The 14,463-nt window shown below is 43.3% G+C and overlaps 1 protein-coding gene across 1 annotated transcript in view; it reads left to right on the plus strand.

Annotated features, from left to right (window-relative positions):
- LOC124041809 (TGF-beta receptor type-1-like) overlaps positions 1-14,463 on the plus strand; it is an 85,992-nt gene that overhangs the window by 60,669 nt on the left and 10,860 nt on the right. The window contains exons 7-8 of the mRNA XM_046359856.1: positions 2,283-2,407; positions 2,663-2,793. Coding sequence (XP_046215812.1) covers positions 2,283-2,407; positions 2,663-2,793 — 256 coding nt within the window. The remainder of the gene's footprint in view (positions 1-2,282; positions 2,408-2,662; positions 2,794-14,463) is intronic.

Consider the following 14,463-nt stretch of genomic DNA (forward strand, 5'->3'; position numbering starts at 1 on the left):
TCAATCAGTTGTGATGTGACAAGGTAGGGGTGGTATTCAGAAGATAGCCCTATTTGTTAAAGACCAAGTCCATATTAAGGCAAGAACATCTCAAATTAGCAAAGAGACACGACAGTCCATCATTACTTTAAGACATGAAGGTCAGTCAAGAACTTTGAAAGTTTCTTCAACTGCAGTTGCAAAAACCATCAAGCGCTATGATGAAACTGGCTCTCATGAGGACCACCACAGGAAAGAAAGACCAAGAGTTATATCTGCTGCAGAGGAGAAGTTCCTTAGTTACCAGCCTCAGAAATTGAAGCCCAAATAAATTCTTCAGAGTTCAAGTAACAGACACATCTCAACATCAACTGTTTAGAGGACACTGTGTAAATCAGGCCGTCATGTCAAATTGCTTCAAAGAAACCACTACTAAAGGGCACCGATAAGAAGAAGAGACTTGCTTGGGCCAAGAAACACGAGCAATGGACATTAAACCTGTGGAAACCTGTCCTTTGGTCTAAATGAGAGATTTTTGGTTCCAACCGCCGTGTCTTTGTGAGACACAGAGTAGGTGAACCGATGATCTCCGCGTGTGTGGTTCCCACCGTGAAGCATGTAGGAGGTGGTGTGGGGGTGCTTTGCTGATGACACTGTCAGTGATTTATTTAGAATTTATTTAGCAAACCAGATGGGATTTCCTTTGTTTTTCAACAGGACAATGACCCAACACCTCCAGGCTGTGTAAGGGCTATTTGACCAAGATGGAGAGTGATGTAGTGCTGCATCAGATGACCTGGCTTCCACAATCACCCAACCTCAACCCAATTGAGATGGTTGAGGTCTTTCAAGGTTGGAAAATCATTCCAGGTGAAGCTGGTTGAGAGAATGCCAAAAGTGTGCAAATCTGTCATCAAGGCAAAGGGTGGCTACTTTGAAGAATCTCAAATATATAAAATATATTTTGATTTGTTTAACACTTCTTTTCTTGTTTCATGATTCCATATGTGTTATTTCATAGTTTTAATGTCTTCACTATTATTCTACAATGTAGAAAATTGTCCAAATAAAGGAAAAGCCCTTGAATGAGTAGGTGTGTCCACACCTTTGACTGGTAGTGTATGTGCACCACATCATTGCTCTCTCTCTCTCTCTCTCTCACTCTTCTGTGTGCATCTTGCTAGATGTCACTCAAATGACAAGGCGCTAAAACTCATTGGCTAGGCCTCGAATCGCTAGTGGGCTGGCCCGTGTGGGGGTGGGGGGTGTAGGGGAAATTAGCACAGATTCCAGAAAAGATTCCAGAAAAATTAGCTTTCAAACTAGGGAATTTAAGGTACGACAGTAATTCTGCTCAAAGATTATGCTTGTATGAACTACACATTTAAAATATACTTAGTAGTTCCGGAGCATGTCTTTAAAGTATTGCCTGCATTACTTGTATTTTCTACACTAATGCTATTTCTCACAAATGTACATTATTTCTGTCTTATAATTAAGAGGACAATGTGTCCACTCCAGTGTGGTTTCCAGTGCTAAAAGGAATTAGTAAGGATGTGAGATTTGATGTGTAAAGGATAGATGCGGGTGTGAAAATGGTTACCTGTGTCAAGCTAAGGCTGTACAGAGGGATGGATGGGAGTGTGAGGGAGGCATGTTGATCGTGATGTGTTGCATCATGGGGCGTGTAGAGCAGTGCTGGGAGGCTTGGCTGGTCTCAGCAGACACTAGCAAGCATTGGGCAGGAGCATGTCACAGCCAATCCCCTTCACTGATGTCGCTCTGCGTCTGCTGCCAACCGTTTCTTCAACGCAGGAACACACACGGGCCTCCCACCACGCAGCACTGCACTGCAGTCAGTGACAGTGTGACGGGCTAATAAAAATTCTGAGTGTTGTCTGGGTTTGACCTTTCTACTGACCTCTAACCTACTATAGACCTTTTCTCTCGCTCCTGCCCTTTTACTCTCCCACAAGTCCTGACGACACTGCAAGGCTCGCCTCGATTAGATCATCTCCTAGTAAAGAATTAGACAATAGACTGAGACTGTACAGGGATGTTTAAATCCAGATTTTAGACTGTCATTGGAGCTTTGGATCAGAAAAGGTCAGTGTAGAATATTCATCTTTAGAACGTTCATGTTTAAACCAGCATAGTACATTCATTACCTCTTAACTGAGAGTACACTTGTTCACCCTGATCACTCAGGATACTCTTTGAGAATGAAGAGTGAGTAAAGAGCTCATGTTGTCGACCCTGTGTCTAAAAGGCTAAAGAGAACTGTCTGGTGAATGTCTCCTCAGGTACATGGCCCCTGAAGTCCTGGATGACTCAATCAATATGAAGCATTTTGAGTCGTTCAAGCGGGCAGACATCTACGCCATGGGCCTGGTGTTCTGGGAGATCGCACGGAGATGCTCAATAGGAGGTGAGAACCAGTGGTGTTGTGTACTTAAGTAAAAATACTTTAAACTACTACTTAAGTATTTTTTTTTAGGTATCTGTAGTTTACTTTATTATTTTTGCCTATGATGTACTTTTTACTCCATACATTTTCCCTCACACCCAAAATTACTTGTTACATTTTCACAGGAAAATTAATTTGTTCCTAGATTCACAGAATTTGTTCCTAGATTGCCATTGGCCTTGTGTCTAATCCCATCCCGTGTCTGTTGCTCCCCAGGTATCCACGAGGACTACCAGCTGCCCTACTATGACCTGGTCCAGTCGGACCCCTCGGTGGAAGAGATGAGGAGGGTGGTGTGTGACCAGAAACTACGGGCCAACATCCCCAACAGGTGGCAGAGCTGCGAGGTATGACATACTATGTGCTTCACTTCCCTTGGGCATATCATCTGTGGATTATCATCTGTTTGTTCTTGGTCGGTCTCTTAACTGTCTGCCTCTTTCTCGCTTTCCCGCCCTCTTTTTTTGTTTTTTTTTGTTTCCTCTATTTTTGTTCCCTCCCTATTTGGTCTACTGCCAGAAGCCTTCCCACTTCATCACCAGATCCACTTTCTCTCTGTCTTTATTGATGCAATTTTTATTGCTTGGAAACAGACAATTAGATTACATCCAATTTGCAGTCATAAAGCATCGTAATCTGATCATCATCCCCTGCAAGGTTACAATGGCTCCTGCCAGAGCCTAGGCTTCCCAGGCCAGCTGTAAAGCAAACCCCTGAATTGATGGCCAGGCTGGTGAATATTAAATGGCCCATTAGTCTATTTGTTTCACTCTGTCTGCGGTTGGAGAAAAGAAGCAAAAAAAGTGTGGTTTTAAATCACTCAAAGCTTATTCACTAAATGAACATGAGCACATCAGGGACACATTTGGAGAGATGACTAGAAGACCCATCTTTCTACCGGTCTCTGCTGCTCCTCACTTTAAAATCTATAGATGGACTGGTGTTCTTTCAGCAGTGCTGCTCTTTCTCCCCCCCTCACACCTGACTGTATTACCAATTCTAAGAATCTTGAAAGCTATTCCCCAACTCGGCTGCGTGAGTGCATACATACAGATGTCGGATCTTAATATGACCCATTTCCTCGCAGGAAAAAAATAATACTGAAGCAGGAGAATTCAAAAATGTTTTTTGAATATTGAGAATCGCCGCCTGGGGGCAGCTGGAAGTGGTGTTTGTAGGCTATACAATGCACTGTCGTACCATACCTAAGGGGCTATGGTTTGGGGAAAGCTCTGCAAACCAACGAACCTCACACCATCAAGTATTTTTATGGCTTGCTAGAGCATTGTGAACTGCTGTAATGCAGTGGTCTGATCAACACACTTCGGCTCAGAGCATCAGGAGTTCGCGCCCAATGCTGTGCAATTGTTTTGAAACTTTGTATGAATGGAAACTAATGTTGACGTAGCCTACTCTTATTATTTAACCAATCCAAAGGCAGCTGCCTACCTACCTCCAAAGGCACCTACCTTAGTAGGTATCACTTTTCTATTAGGTTACTGCCACTTGGGAAGTGATTCAAAGGCAGCATCACGTGATAAACCATTCACATTTCACGAGGGGTGAGATGTTTGTAGCCACTGTAGCAGCATGAGCAACTAGCTATTCAGTGACCTAGCCCAACATGGAAATATCTGATACGAATAACAAGTAACAGAATTGATATCCTCAGTACCTGTTCATGAATGAAATTGACACCAACCAGGATAATTATCCTACGGTATAGGGTCCTCCTCTCGCATATTGCTTGGTCTGCAGCTTCATCGTTGTGGATGTGACTGGTAAGATTCCATGATATCTTAGACTGATTTTTTTGTGATAGCTAAATAAGCTTTTTTACTGACTGTTTAAGAATGATCAATAGCCAGAATAGTGGAGTTTCACTGTGAAGCTAATATTGCATTAGAGCTGATGTTTTTTTCTAATGAGTAGTCTTGAATTTTGATTCATACAACTATCACACCCTTGCATATTATTACATGACACAGATGTTCAATATAACATGCTTACGTTTGTTGGTAACTAATATTGAAAGGTAATATGATGCCATCTAACTAGATTAGAAGGCCTAGGTTACTTCATCCTAATGTAAGCTAAATCCATTGGATACCAAACAAATACTGGCATGTGATAACAGGATAACATATCCAATATAAATCCATATCAAACAGGAATAAATGTTCAATAGAATGAATTGTAATATTATTGGTGACTTTGTCTCTCCTTGCAGGGGAATAGACAGATTAACTGCAGTCACCAGATGCCCAAGCCTCTAAACTAGAAACATGTGGACATCAAGACTTTGAATAAATGTTAACATTTTTATTGGTTTTCCTCTATCTGTGAGTCCTTAAAACACAGTCTATTGTTGAAGAAGTAATTCCCAAGTGAGGGATATCCCGGAGATGAACCTCTAACATTCATAAACTTGTTCAGTACATGAGTGCACATTTAATAGACAGGAGTTTACAGATTTTTGTTCCAGCTCGTCACGAACACTTAATTCTACTACACCAAACAAAAATTTAAACACAACAATTTCCAAGATTTTACTGAGTTACAGTTCATATAAGAAAATCAATCAATTGTAATAAATTCATTAGGCCCTAATCTATGGATTTCACATGACTGGGAATACAGATATGCGTCTGTTGATCGGAGATACCTTAAAAAAAGGCAGAGGGTATTGACACCAGGCTTGACACCAAGCTCAGAGATCTGGGTCTGGACACCACACTCTGCAACTGGATCCTGGTGTTTCAGACAGGCAGACCACAGGATGTGATCATTGGCAACAACACCTCCTCCACAACTACTCCCAGGGGTGTGTCCTCAACCCTCTGCTGTTCTCCCTGTTCACCCACGCCTGCGTGGCTTTGCACGACACCTAGTCCATCAAGTTTGCTGACGGCACCGCGATTGTCGGCCTGATAACCATCAATGACGAGTCAGCCTATAGGGAGGAAGTAAGTGAACTGGCATTGTAGTGCCAGGACAACCTCCCTCAACATCTGCAAAACAAAGAAATTGATTATTGACTTCAGGAAGCAGAGGAGGGAACATGGCCCCATCCGTATCAACAGGACTGCGGTAGAGAGTCTGCAATTTTAAATTCCTCGGTGTACACATCGCTGAGGACTTGACATGGACCAATAACACAACCACTCTTGTCAAGAGGCCGCAACAGCATTTCTATGTCCTAAGGCAGCTGAAGAAATTTGGCATGCCATCCCAGGTTTTCTCCAAATACTACTGCTGCACCATCGAGAAGGTCCTGACCGGTTGCTTCGCGACCTGGTATGGGAATTGCTCCTTCCACAACTGCAAGGCCCTCAAGTGGGTTGTGAAGACGGCCCAGTATATCACTGGGACCATGCTCCCACCCATCCAGGACACCCGAGGAAAGCCCGCAGTACCATCAAGGACCCTAGAAACCCCAGCACGAGCTGTTCTCTCTCCCTTACCGTCGGGCAGATGGTATCAGAGCATGAGGTCTGATACCAACAGGGTCAGAGAAAGTTTCTATCTACAAGCCATCAAACTGCTGAACACTTGAACTAGACTGACCACCTACACTGACTCAACACACCTTAGCACATACCCACATATAAACGTATGCTACACACACACACATACACATCACAACTTGTAATGATGGGGGCAGTGAGTCGGAAGCAGGTGCAGGTGAAATGTTTTAATAAAACAACAAAACAACACAAGAACAATACCAACAGGAGAAGGACATAAAGGGGAGGAAATTATGAAGGTTATGGAGTACAGGTGTGAATCATAATGATTCACAGGTGTGCGTAATGATGAATCCCAGGACCGGTGGTTAGTATTCTGGCGTGGAGGAGCAGGAGCAGACGTGACACAACTGCTGCTACCAGACTCTCATTATGATTTCTAAATACTGCTCAATATAAACACTTGCCCCCTAATCCCCCCCCCGTCCCCAAAGTGTGTCAAATATTGGATTAGAAATTGTGCCTTCCTGTATTATACTGATACTAAAATGTTTATTCTATTCTACTGAGCCATTTTACTTTGTTTACATTTTATTTCTTATTGTTGCATTGTCGAAGGAACCTGCAAGTAAGGATTTCGTTGGACAGTGTATACCATGTATTTCCCATACATAATAATATAATAATAATAATAATATATGCCATTTAGCAGACGCTTTTATCCAAAGCGACTTACAGTCATGTGTGCATACATTCTACGTATGGGTGATCCCGGGAATCGAACCCACTACCCTGGCGTTCCAAGCGATAAATCTTTAAACAACTTAATTGACCACAATCAACGTATTGCAATGGCAACTCAGTGTCCAGACTTGAACCTCATTGAAAACCTTTGTTTCGAATTGAAGAGGGCAGTCCATAAGTGCAGACGAAGGATCTGGGAAGATTCAGTATGGTGCAATAGTCTATAGTTAAGCAATAAGGCCCAAGGAGGTGTTGTATAATGGCCAATATACCACGGCTAAGGGGTGTTTTTATGCACGACCCAACGCGGAGTGCCAGGACACAGCCCTTAGCCGTGGTATATTGGCCATATATCACAAACTCCGGAGGTGCCTTATTGCTATTATAAACTGGTTACCAACATAATTAGAGCAGTACAAATGTATGTTTTGTCATACCTGTGGTTTTCATGACAAAAATTTGAAGAGTCAATGAGGAATATTTATTGGTAAGAAGTAAGAATAAGAAGTTATGGTTAAAAATGTATTTTTTACCTATTGTTTGAAACATTCCTAATGGAAAGGGGTTCCTGGAAAGTGTATTTAGGTGCTAATTTGGCCTTATCCTGAGAGAGAGCAGGTTGGGCAGTTAACAAGTTGGCAATAGTAGAGCCATAGAGTGATTCCTCATGAAACCAGGTCACAAAAAAAGACCATGATTTTATGGATTTTCACAAAATGTAAATCCATAGAATGGTCCTTATGGAGGAAGGATTATTGACATTTGTATCTATAAACAATCAATTGGCATATTTATGACCTCCTTTAAGACTCCATAATGTTTCATCTGTAGGTGCTACAAAGCTTTACTGCTTGCTCTGTAATATGAGTATTTTTTATTTCAATAACAATTCTTAAATTAATATTTAAAAATAAGCATGAATATTGAAGATATCCAATTTATTTGGATATTTTTTTTGGTGAACATAATATACTCTACGGGAATCTCAAAGTTCCAGAGGGGGATCTCTGCAAATGTTACAGGTGTGATCCAAACGGTAAGCATTACCAATAGAGTGAATGGGAAAATGGATTCAAAATTGTTGCCCTCTGTTGGTGATTTGTAGTATGTGCGATGATACAAGCAATGTTCCCTCTAAGCTGCGTGCGCAGTAGCCCCGACTGCCGTGCAGCTCCCCCGGGATTGCCCCGTAGAAATATATCAGCCCATGGGAGAATCATTACACTGAACTTCACTCAACTTTCTAGAGCAGTGGTCACCAACCAGTTTATCTTCAAGGCATTCCTAGTCGATCGCCAAACAGTCCTGTAAAAAAAACAACGATAAAGACTTGTATTACTATTTTTTTTTTGTCTCAGGTGTGGCTGTAGCAGTCATGAAATTTTGTCATGCAAAAGTCTGCCGGTCTCCCGATAATTGACCATTAAATAACAAACACGCATCTCCAGGCCTCGACACATACAAGCCGCTGATGCGTGCCTTTGGAACATCGCTATTTTTTTAAAAGTCTAATAAATCATTAAATATACACCATCACAATAAATCCATTATTAGATTTTTTTATAGACGGTGTGCTTAAACTAATAACATTATATTTTTCCTGTCTGTATTGAGTGCATCATTTAAAATTTGAGTGTAGGTTGGAAAAAGTATCAACTGTTCAGAGGAGACTATGTGAATCAGGCCTTCATGAAAAGAAACCACTACTAAAGGACACCAATAAGAAGAAGAGACTTGATTGGGCCAATAAACACAAGCAATGGACATTAGACTGGTGAAAATATTTCCTTTGGTCTAATGACTCCAAATTTGAGATTTTTGTTTCCAACCACCTTGTCTTTGTGAGATGCAGAGTAGGTGAACTGATGACCTCTGCATGTGTGGTTCCCACAGTGAAGCATGGAGAAGGAGGTGTGATGGTGTGGGGATGTGTTATCAGTTGATGTTATTCATCAATAACAGACCCCAAAGCAAATCGGGGAGAAAATAGCTTTATTCAAAGCGAACAAATCATAGTTGTTATGCTGGGAAGTAGATGGTCATTCTTCCCTGTCCTCACTGATTCTCCACAGAACAAAGGGGCATGATGTAATTTATAACCCCCAACCCTAGCCTGTGGTTGACCAATTTGAATTCCTGGCAATAATATCTGGCCAATGTATCCCGTTTCAGGCTGAATGTATAGACAATTTGGACCAATGAGAACTTGCCACATGTAGCTATCAGTCCCGGACTGAAATTCCTCCCATGTCTTTAACCCATTAATCATTCATTCCCTATTGCAGAAAAACAACTATTTCCATTGATCGTTAATTCCCTCTTGACCTTTTAGTCCTCTGCGTTATGTCTTAAAATATTCTTACAGATGCTTTGCTGGTGACGCTGTCAGTGATTTATTTAGAATTCAAGGCACACTTAACCAGCATGGCTATCACAATCTTCCGTGATAAACCATCCCATCTGGTTTGTGCTTAGTGGGATTATCATTTGTTTTTGAGTGATGTTTTTGAGTGATTTGAGTGATGGAGTGCTGTAACAGATGACCTGGCCTCCACAATCACCTGACATCAACCCAATTGAGATGTTTTGGGATGAGTTGGACCTCAGAGAGAAGATTAAGATGCCAACAAGTGCTCAGCAAATGTGTGGAACTCCTTCAAGACTGTTGGAAAAGCTTTCCAGATGACTACCTCATGAAGCTGGTTGAAAGGATGCCAAGAGTGTTCAAAGCTGTCATTTAGGCAAAGCGTGGTTACTTAGACAAATAAAATATATTTTAGATTCTTCAAACACTTTTTTGATGACTACATGATTCTATATGTGTTACTTCATAGTTGTGATGTCTTCAAAATTATTCTACAATGTAGAAAATAGTAAAACATTACAATGAAATAAAAACCATGAATGAGTAGGTCTGTCCAAACTTTTGACTGGTACTGTAAGTATTCCGACCCTTTACTCAGTACTTTTTTTGATGCACCTTTGGCAGCGATTATAGCCTTGAGTCTTCTTGGGTATGACACTAATAGCTTGGCACATCTGTATTTGGAGAGTTTCTCCCATTCTTCTCTGCAGATCCTCTCAAGCTCTGTCCAGTTGGATGATTTTCAGGTTTCTCCAGAGATGTTCAATCGGGTTCAAGCCCAGGTTCTGGCTGGGCCGCTCAAGGACATTAAGACTTGTCCCGAAGCCACATCTGTGTTGAAAGGTGAATCTTCGCTCCAGTCTGAGGTCCTCAACTCTCTGGAGCAGGTTTTCATCAAGGATCTCTTGGTACTTTGCTCCGTTCATCATTCCCCTCAATCTTGACTATCCCTCCAGTCCCTACCATTGGAAAAACATCCCCACAGAATGATGCTGCCACCACCATGCTTCACCATAGGGATGGTATTGGATAGGTGATGAGCGGTCCCTGGTTTCCTCCAGACGCGACACTGGAGGAAACCAGGCAATCTTGGTTTCATCAGACCAGATAATCTTGTCTCATGGTCTGAGTCCTTTGGTGCCTTTTGGCAAACTCCAAACGGGCTGTCCTGTGCCTTTTACTGAGGAGTGGCTTCCGTATGGACACTACCATAAAGGTCTGATTTGTGGAGTGCTGCAGAGATGGTTGTCCTTCTGGAAGATTCTCCCATCTCCACAGTGGTACCCGGGAGCTCTGTCAGAGTGACCATTGGGTTCTTTGTCACCCCCTGACAAAGGCCCTTTCCCCCTGATTGCTCAGTTTGGAAGTGCGGCCAGCTCTAGGAAGAGTCTTGGTGGTTTCAAACTTCTTTCATTTAAGAATGATGGAGGCCACTGTGTTCTTGGGGATGTTCAATGCTGCAGACATTTTTTGGTACCCGTCCCCAGATCTGTGCCGTGATGCAATCCTGTTTCGGAGCTCTATGGACAATTCCTTCGACCTCATGCCTTGGTTTTTGATCTGAGATGCACTGTCAACTGTGGGACCTTACATAGACAGGTGTGTGCCTTTCCAAATCATGTCAAATCAATTGAATTTACCACAGCGGGACTCCAATGAAGTTGTATAAACATCTCAAGGATGATCAATGGAAACCAGGTTGTACCTGAGCTCAATTTCGATTATCATAGCACAGGTTCTGAATACTTATGTAAATAATGTTATCACTTTGTCATTATGGGGTATTGTGTGTAGATTGAGTAAAAAATGTAATTTAATCCATTTTTGAATGAGGCTGCAATGTAACAAAATGTGGAAAAAGTAAAGGGGGTCTGAATACTTTCCGAATGCACTGTATGACGTGGCTATATTGTGTAAAAGCAATCACACTTGAGACAGGTCCTTTATGCTAGATTTGGATTTATTTGGAATCTTTAGTTGTGAATGATACAAACCATAGAATGTCTTAGAAATCAAGACATACAGTATATGGGCTGCAAGGTGTGACTAGGCTATTGATGATTTGATGAAGCAGCAAATACCTTGCGCTTTTTCTTTCCTCAGGCTGCACTGCTGTTTTCTCATCAAGTGATTTGTATTTTCACTCATCAGACTATTCTCAATTGAATCTTGTCTTTACTAATATGCTAAATTTGTCGTGGTTTAGAATTGGCCATTATCGCAGGGGAACAAATACATGTCATCTGTATGCACTCGAATATGGGACGTTGGTCTATTTTGTAGGTTACTTCAGTTTTATAGTGGAGCATGTGCTTAATATGAGCCGCTGATAAATAAATACAAGAACACTTTTTTCACTCATCAACCACTGTTTAATGAGTATGCTTTGGCTGCCCGACAGGTGATATTCCACCCAAACTCTGTATGCCATGGGCTCTCCAATTTTGTTCTTGCAGCTACCCAGTGCTTAATTTGGGAAACCAAGTGAAATCTATTCGGGTCGATTTAGTAATGTTTCGCAACTAAACATATTTCACTAAACTGTTGACAGCCTGTCTGCACACTTGAGAATGGAATAAAGGAGAGAGGAAGAGATGGAAACGCATGGTAGTGAGAGATTCTGTATAGCTAAAGGTAATGTGTCACCCAATTAATTATGAAAATATAAAAATTCCCTATAACCAGGCTATTCAAAATCAAATACAAATTCACTAATTGTAGGCTATCTGTAATACACAATGCACAATCAATGAACCAACAGCATCGCCTAGGGCTATACGTTCACTCCCAGACTCATGGATATACATTTTGAAGCGTAGCATAAGGTAACCAGTCCATCCAGGATGCATAAGAACAGTACACACTCAGGCAAGACCAATGAATTATGTATCAAGACATCTTAAATCAGTTTTGATTTATGTTTTTCTGCCATGCATATATGCAGTAGGCTATGTATTGTATAATGGCACAATCTATGTTAATTTTGTTTTTTTGTGTGCGTGTACTGGCAGGCAACCGCAGCGTGCATGTGATGCATCTAGTGCAGTAGTGCCTAGGTAGAGGTTAGTTGCATGCCCGCTTACCATGTGCTTGCATACTCTTGCTTACAGCTCGCTGTCGCCGGCTAGCCCTTGTAGTGAATTGGGGAGCAGCTTCATGCACAAGTCTCCCCTTGTTGGTACAAAGCCTCTCCATGACCAAGACTCCTGTCGGGCCTCCTCGCGGCGGCACACGTTTACTGGTTGTCTTGAAACTCCAGGCTAACTGGCAGGGGATCTCAGAGCAGCAGTGGGCCCCAGAGATGCATCTGTACAGGCCCACCTCTTTGCGGACACGTCCTTGCAGCTATCAACCACTGTCCCACATCTGGTACGACAAAGGCTAGGGGAGAACACCCTGAGAGAAAAGCAGCGTGCTGGCGGTGCGTGATAGGCGGACGCTGACAGACTGGGGCTCGGGCAGCTGTGGAAGATACTGGTCATCCTGGGTTTCCCCCTTGCCACTGGAATTTCACCTTCCTACAGTGAAGTAGTACTGTTGGGGATTGTGCACCCTCAGCGGCACTTTAAATAACTTCCTTTGCGCAGGTATCCACTTCTGGCCTCGGTGAAGCCATCAACCGGAAACCGGACTAAAGTCTGGCAACGTTGGGGTGTCTGGTGACGGGGGCAGGAGTAAATGCACCGGGAGCCCTTAATCAGTGCCAGCCGCACAGGGCTATTATGGTCGCCAGCAGCTGTGACTTGAGTGGCAGCTGCTCTCGGCAGACCCCTGTGTGACTGAGCAGCCCTGTTTAGGAGCCACACTGCTCACCCCAGCTGGGGCCTAGAAAAGGTGGCCTAAAAATTGCCCACTCACTCCATCCTGGATAGACTAGCGCACCCATCGGGAGTTCCACTCACTCCATCCTGGATAGACCAGCGCACCTATCGGGAGTTCCACTCACTCCATCCTGGATAGACTAGCGCACCTATCGGGAGTTCCACTCACTCCATCCTGGATAGACCAGCGCACCTATCGGGAGTTCCACTCACTCCATCCTGGATAGACCAGCGCACCTATCGGGAGTTCCACTCACTCCATCCTGGATAGACCAGCGCACCTATCGGGAGTTCCACTCACTCCATCCTGGATAGACCAGCGCACCTATCGGGAGTTCCACTCACTCCATCCTGGATAGACTAGCGCACCTATCGGGAGTTCCACTCACTCCATCCTGGATAGACCAGCGCACCTATCGGGAGTTCCACTCACTCCATCCTGGATAGACCAGCGCACCTATCGGGAGTTCCACTCACTCCATCCTGGATAGACCAGCGCACCTATCGGGAGTTCCACTCACTCCATCCTGGATAGACTAGCGCACCTATCGGGAGTTCCACTCACTCCATCCTGGATAGACTAGTGCACCTATCGGGAGTTCCACTCACTCCATCCTGGATAGACTAGCGCACCTATCGGGAGTTCCACTCACTCCATCCTGGATAGACTAGCGCACCTATCGGGAGTTCCACTCAGCGGTCGAAAAATGCTAAAGAAAATAATTCCCCTAAAACTAGCGAGAAAGAACATCGGAACTCTTTTGGACACTGACGATAATATCAATAGACCCCATCGGAGAACAGCTTTGATTGCTGCATAACTGTGGTGCTACAACATTGACATTGCTGCCCTGAGTGAGACCAAGTTCCCGGATGAAGGTTCCCAGAAATAAGAGGGAGAAGGTTACACCTTCTACTGGAAAGGTTACCCTCCAGGTGGACAACATAAGCACGGTGTGGGACTGGCAATTAAGAACAGCCTTCTACCCAATCTCTGACACCATCACAGCCTTACTGGATAATATGCATAAAGCATACAGGGCTATTCTCAACAGTCCCACATCTGCTACCCTTTGCAAGCAATGGCATGCATTGCGCAAACAATCTTGCACACTCTGAAAAAAATGAATGGTGGAAGAATAAGGCACAGGAAATCCACCTTTATGCAGACAAAAACGACATGCACAATTTCTACAACTCAACTAAAGATATCTATGGCACTAGAAGTTGCTCAATCACCACCATGAACAGCTGATGGTCTGACTCTCTTGAAGGACCAAAACCAGATCCTGATGAGGTGGGCTGACCACTTTGAAGCACTACTCAATCAGCATTCTCCTACAGACCACTCCATCCTGAAAGAACTGCCCATTCAAGACCTCAACCATTTTCAAACTTTCCAAGAGGTGTTATCAGCTATCTGTTCCCTCAAGAAAAACAAGACTCCTGGTGCTGACAGCATCCTGGCAGAGCTACTTAAGAAGGGAAGTTATTTCTGCACCAGAATACTCCACCAGCACATCACTGAGGTTTGGGATGTCGTCCCCCAACAGCGGCAGGATAAAAACATTGTCACCATCTATAAGAACAATTGGCGACAACAGTCAGGGGATAGCCCTT

Source organism: Oncorhynchus gorbuscha, linkage group LG08 (genome assembly GCF_021184085.1).
Source record: "Oncorhynchus gorbuscha isolate QuinsamMale2020 ecotype Even-year linkage group LG08, OgorEven_v1.0, whole genome shotgun sequence".
In the NCBI taxonomy this organism is placed as follows: Eukaryota; Metazoa; Chordata; class Actinopteri; order Salmoniformes; family Salmonidae; genus Oncorhynchus; species Oncorhynchus gorbuscha.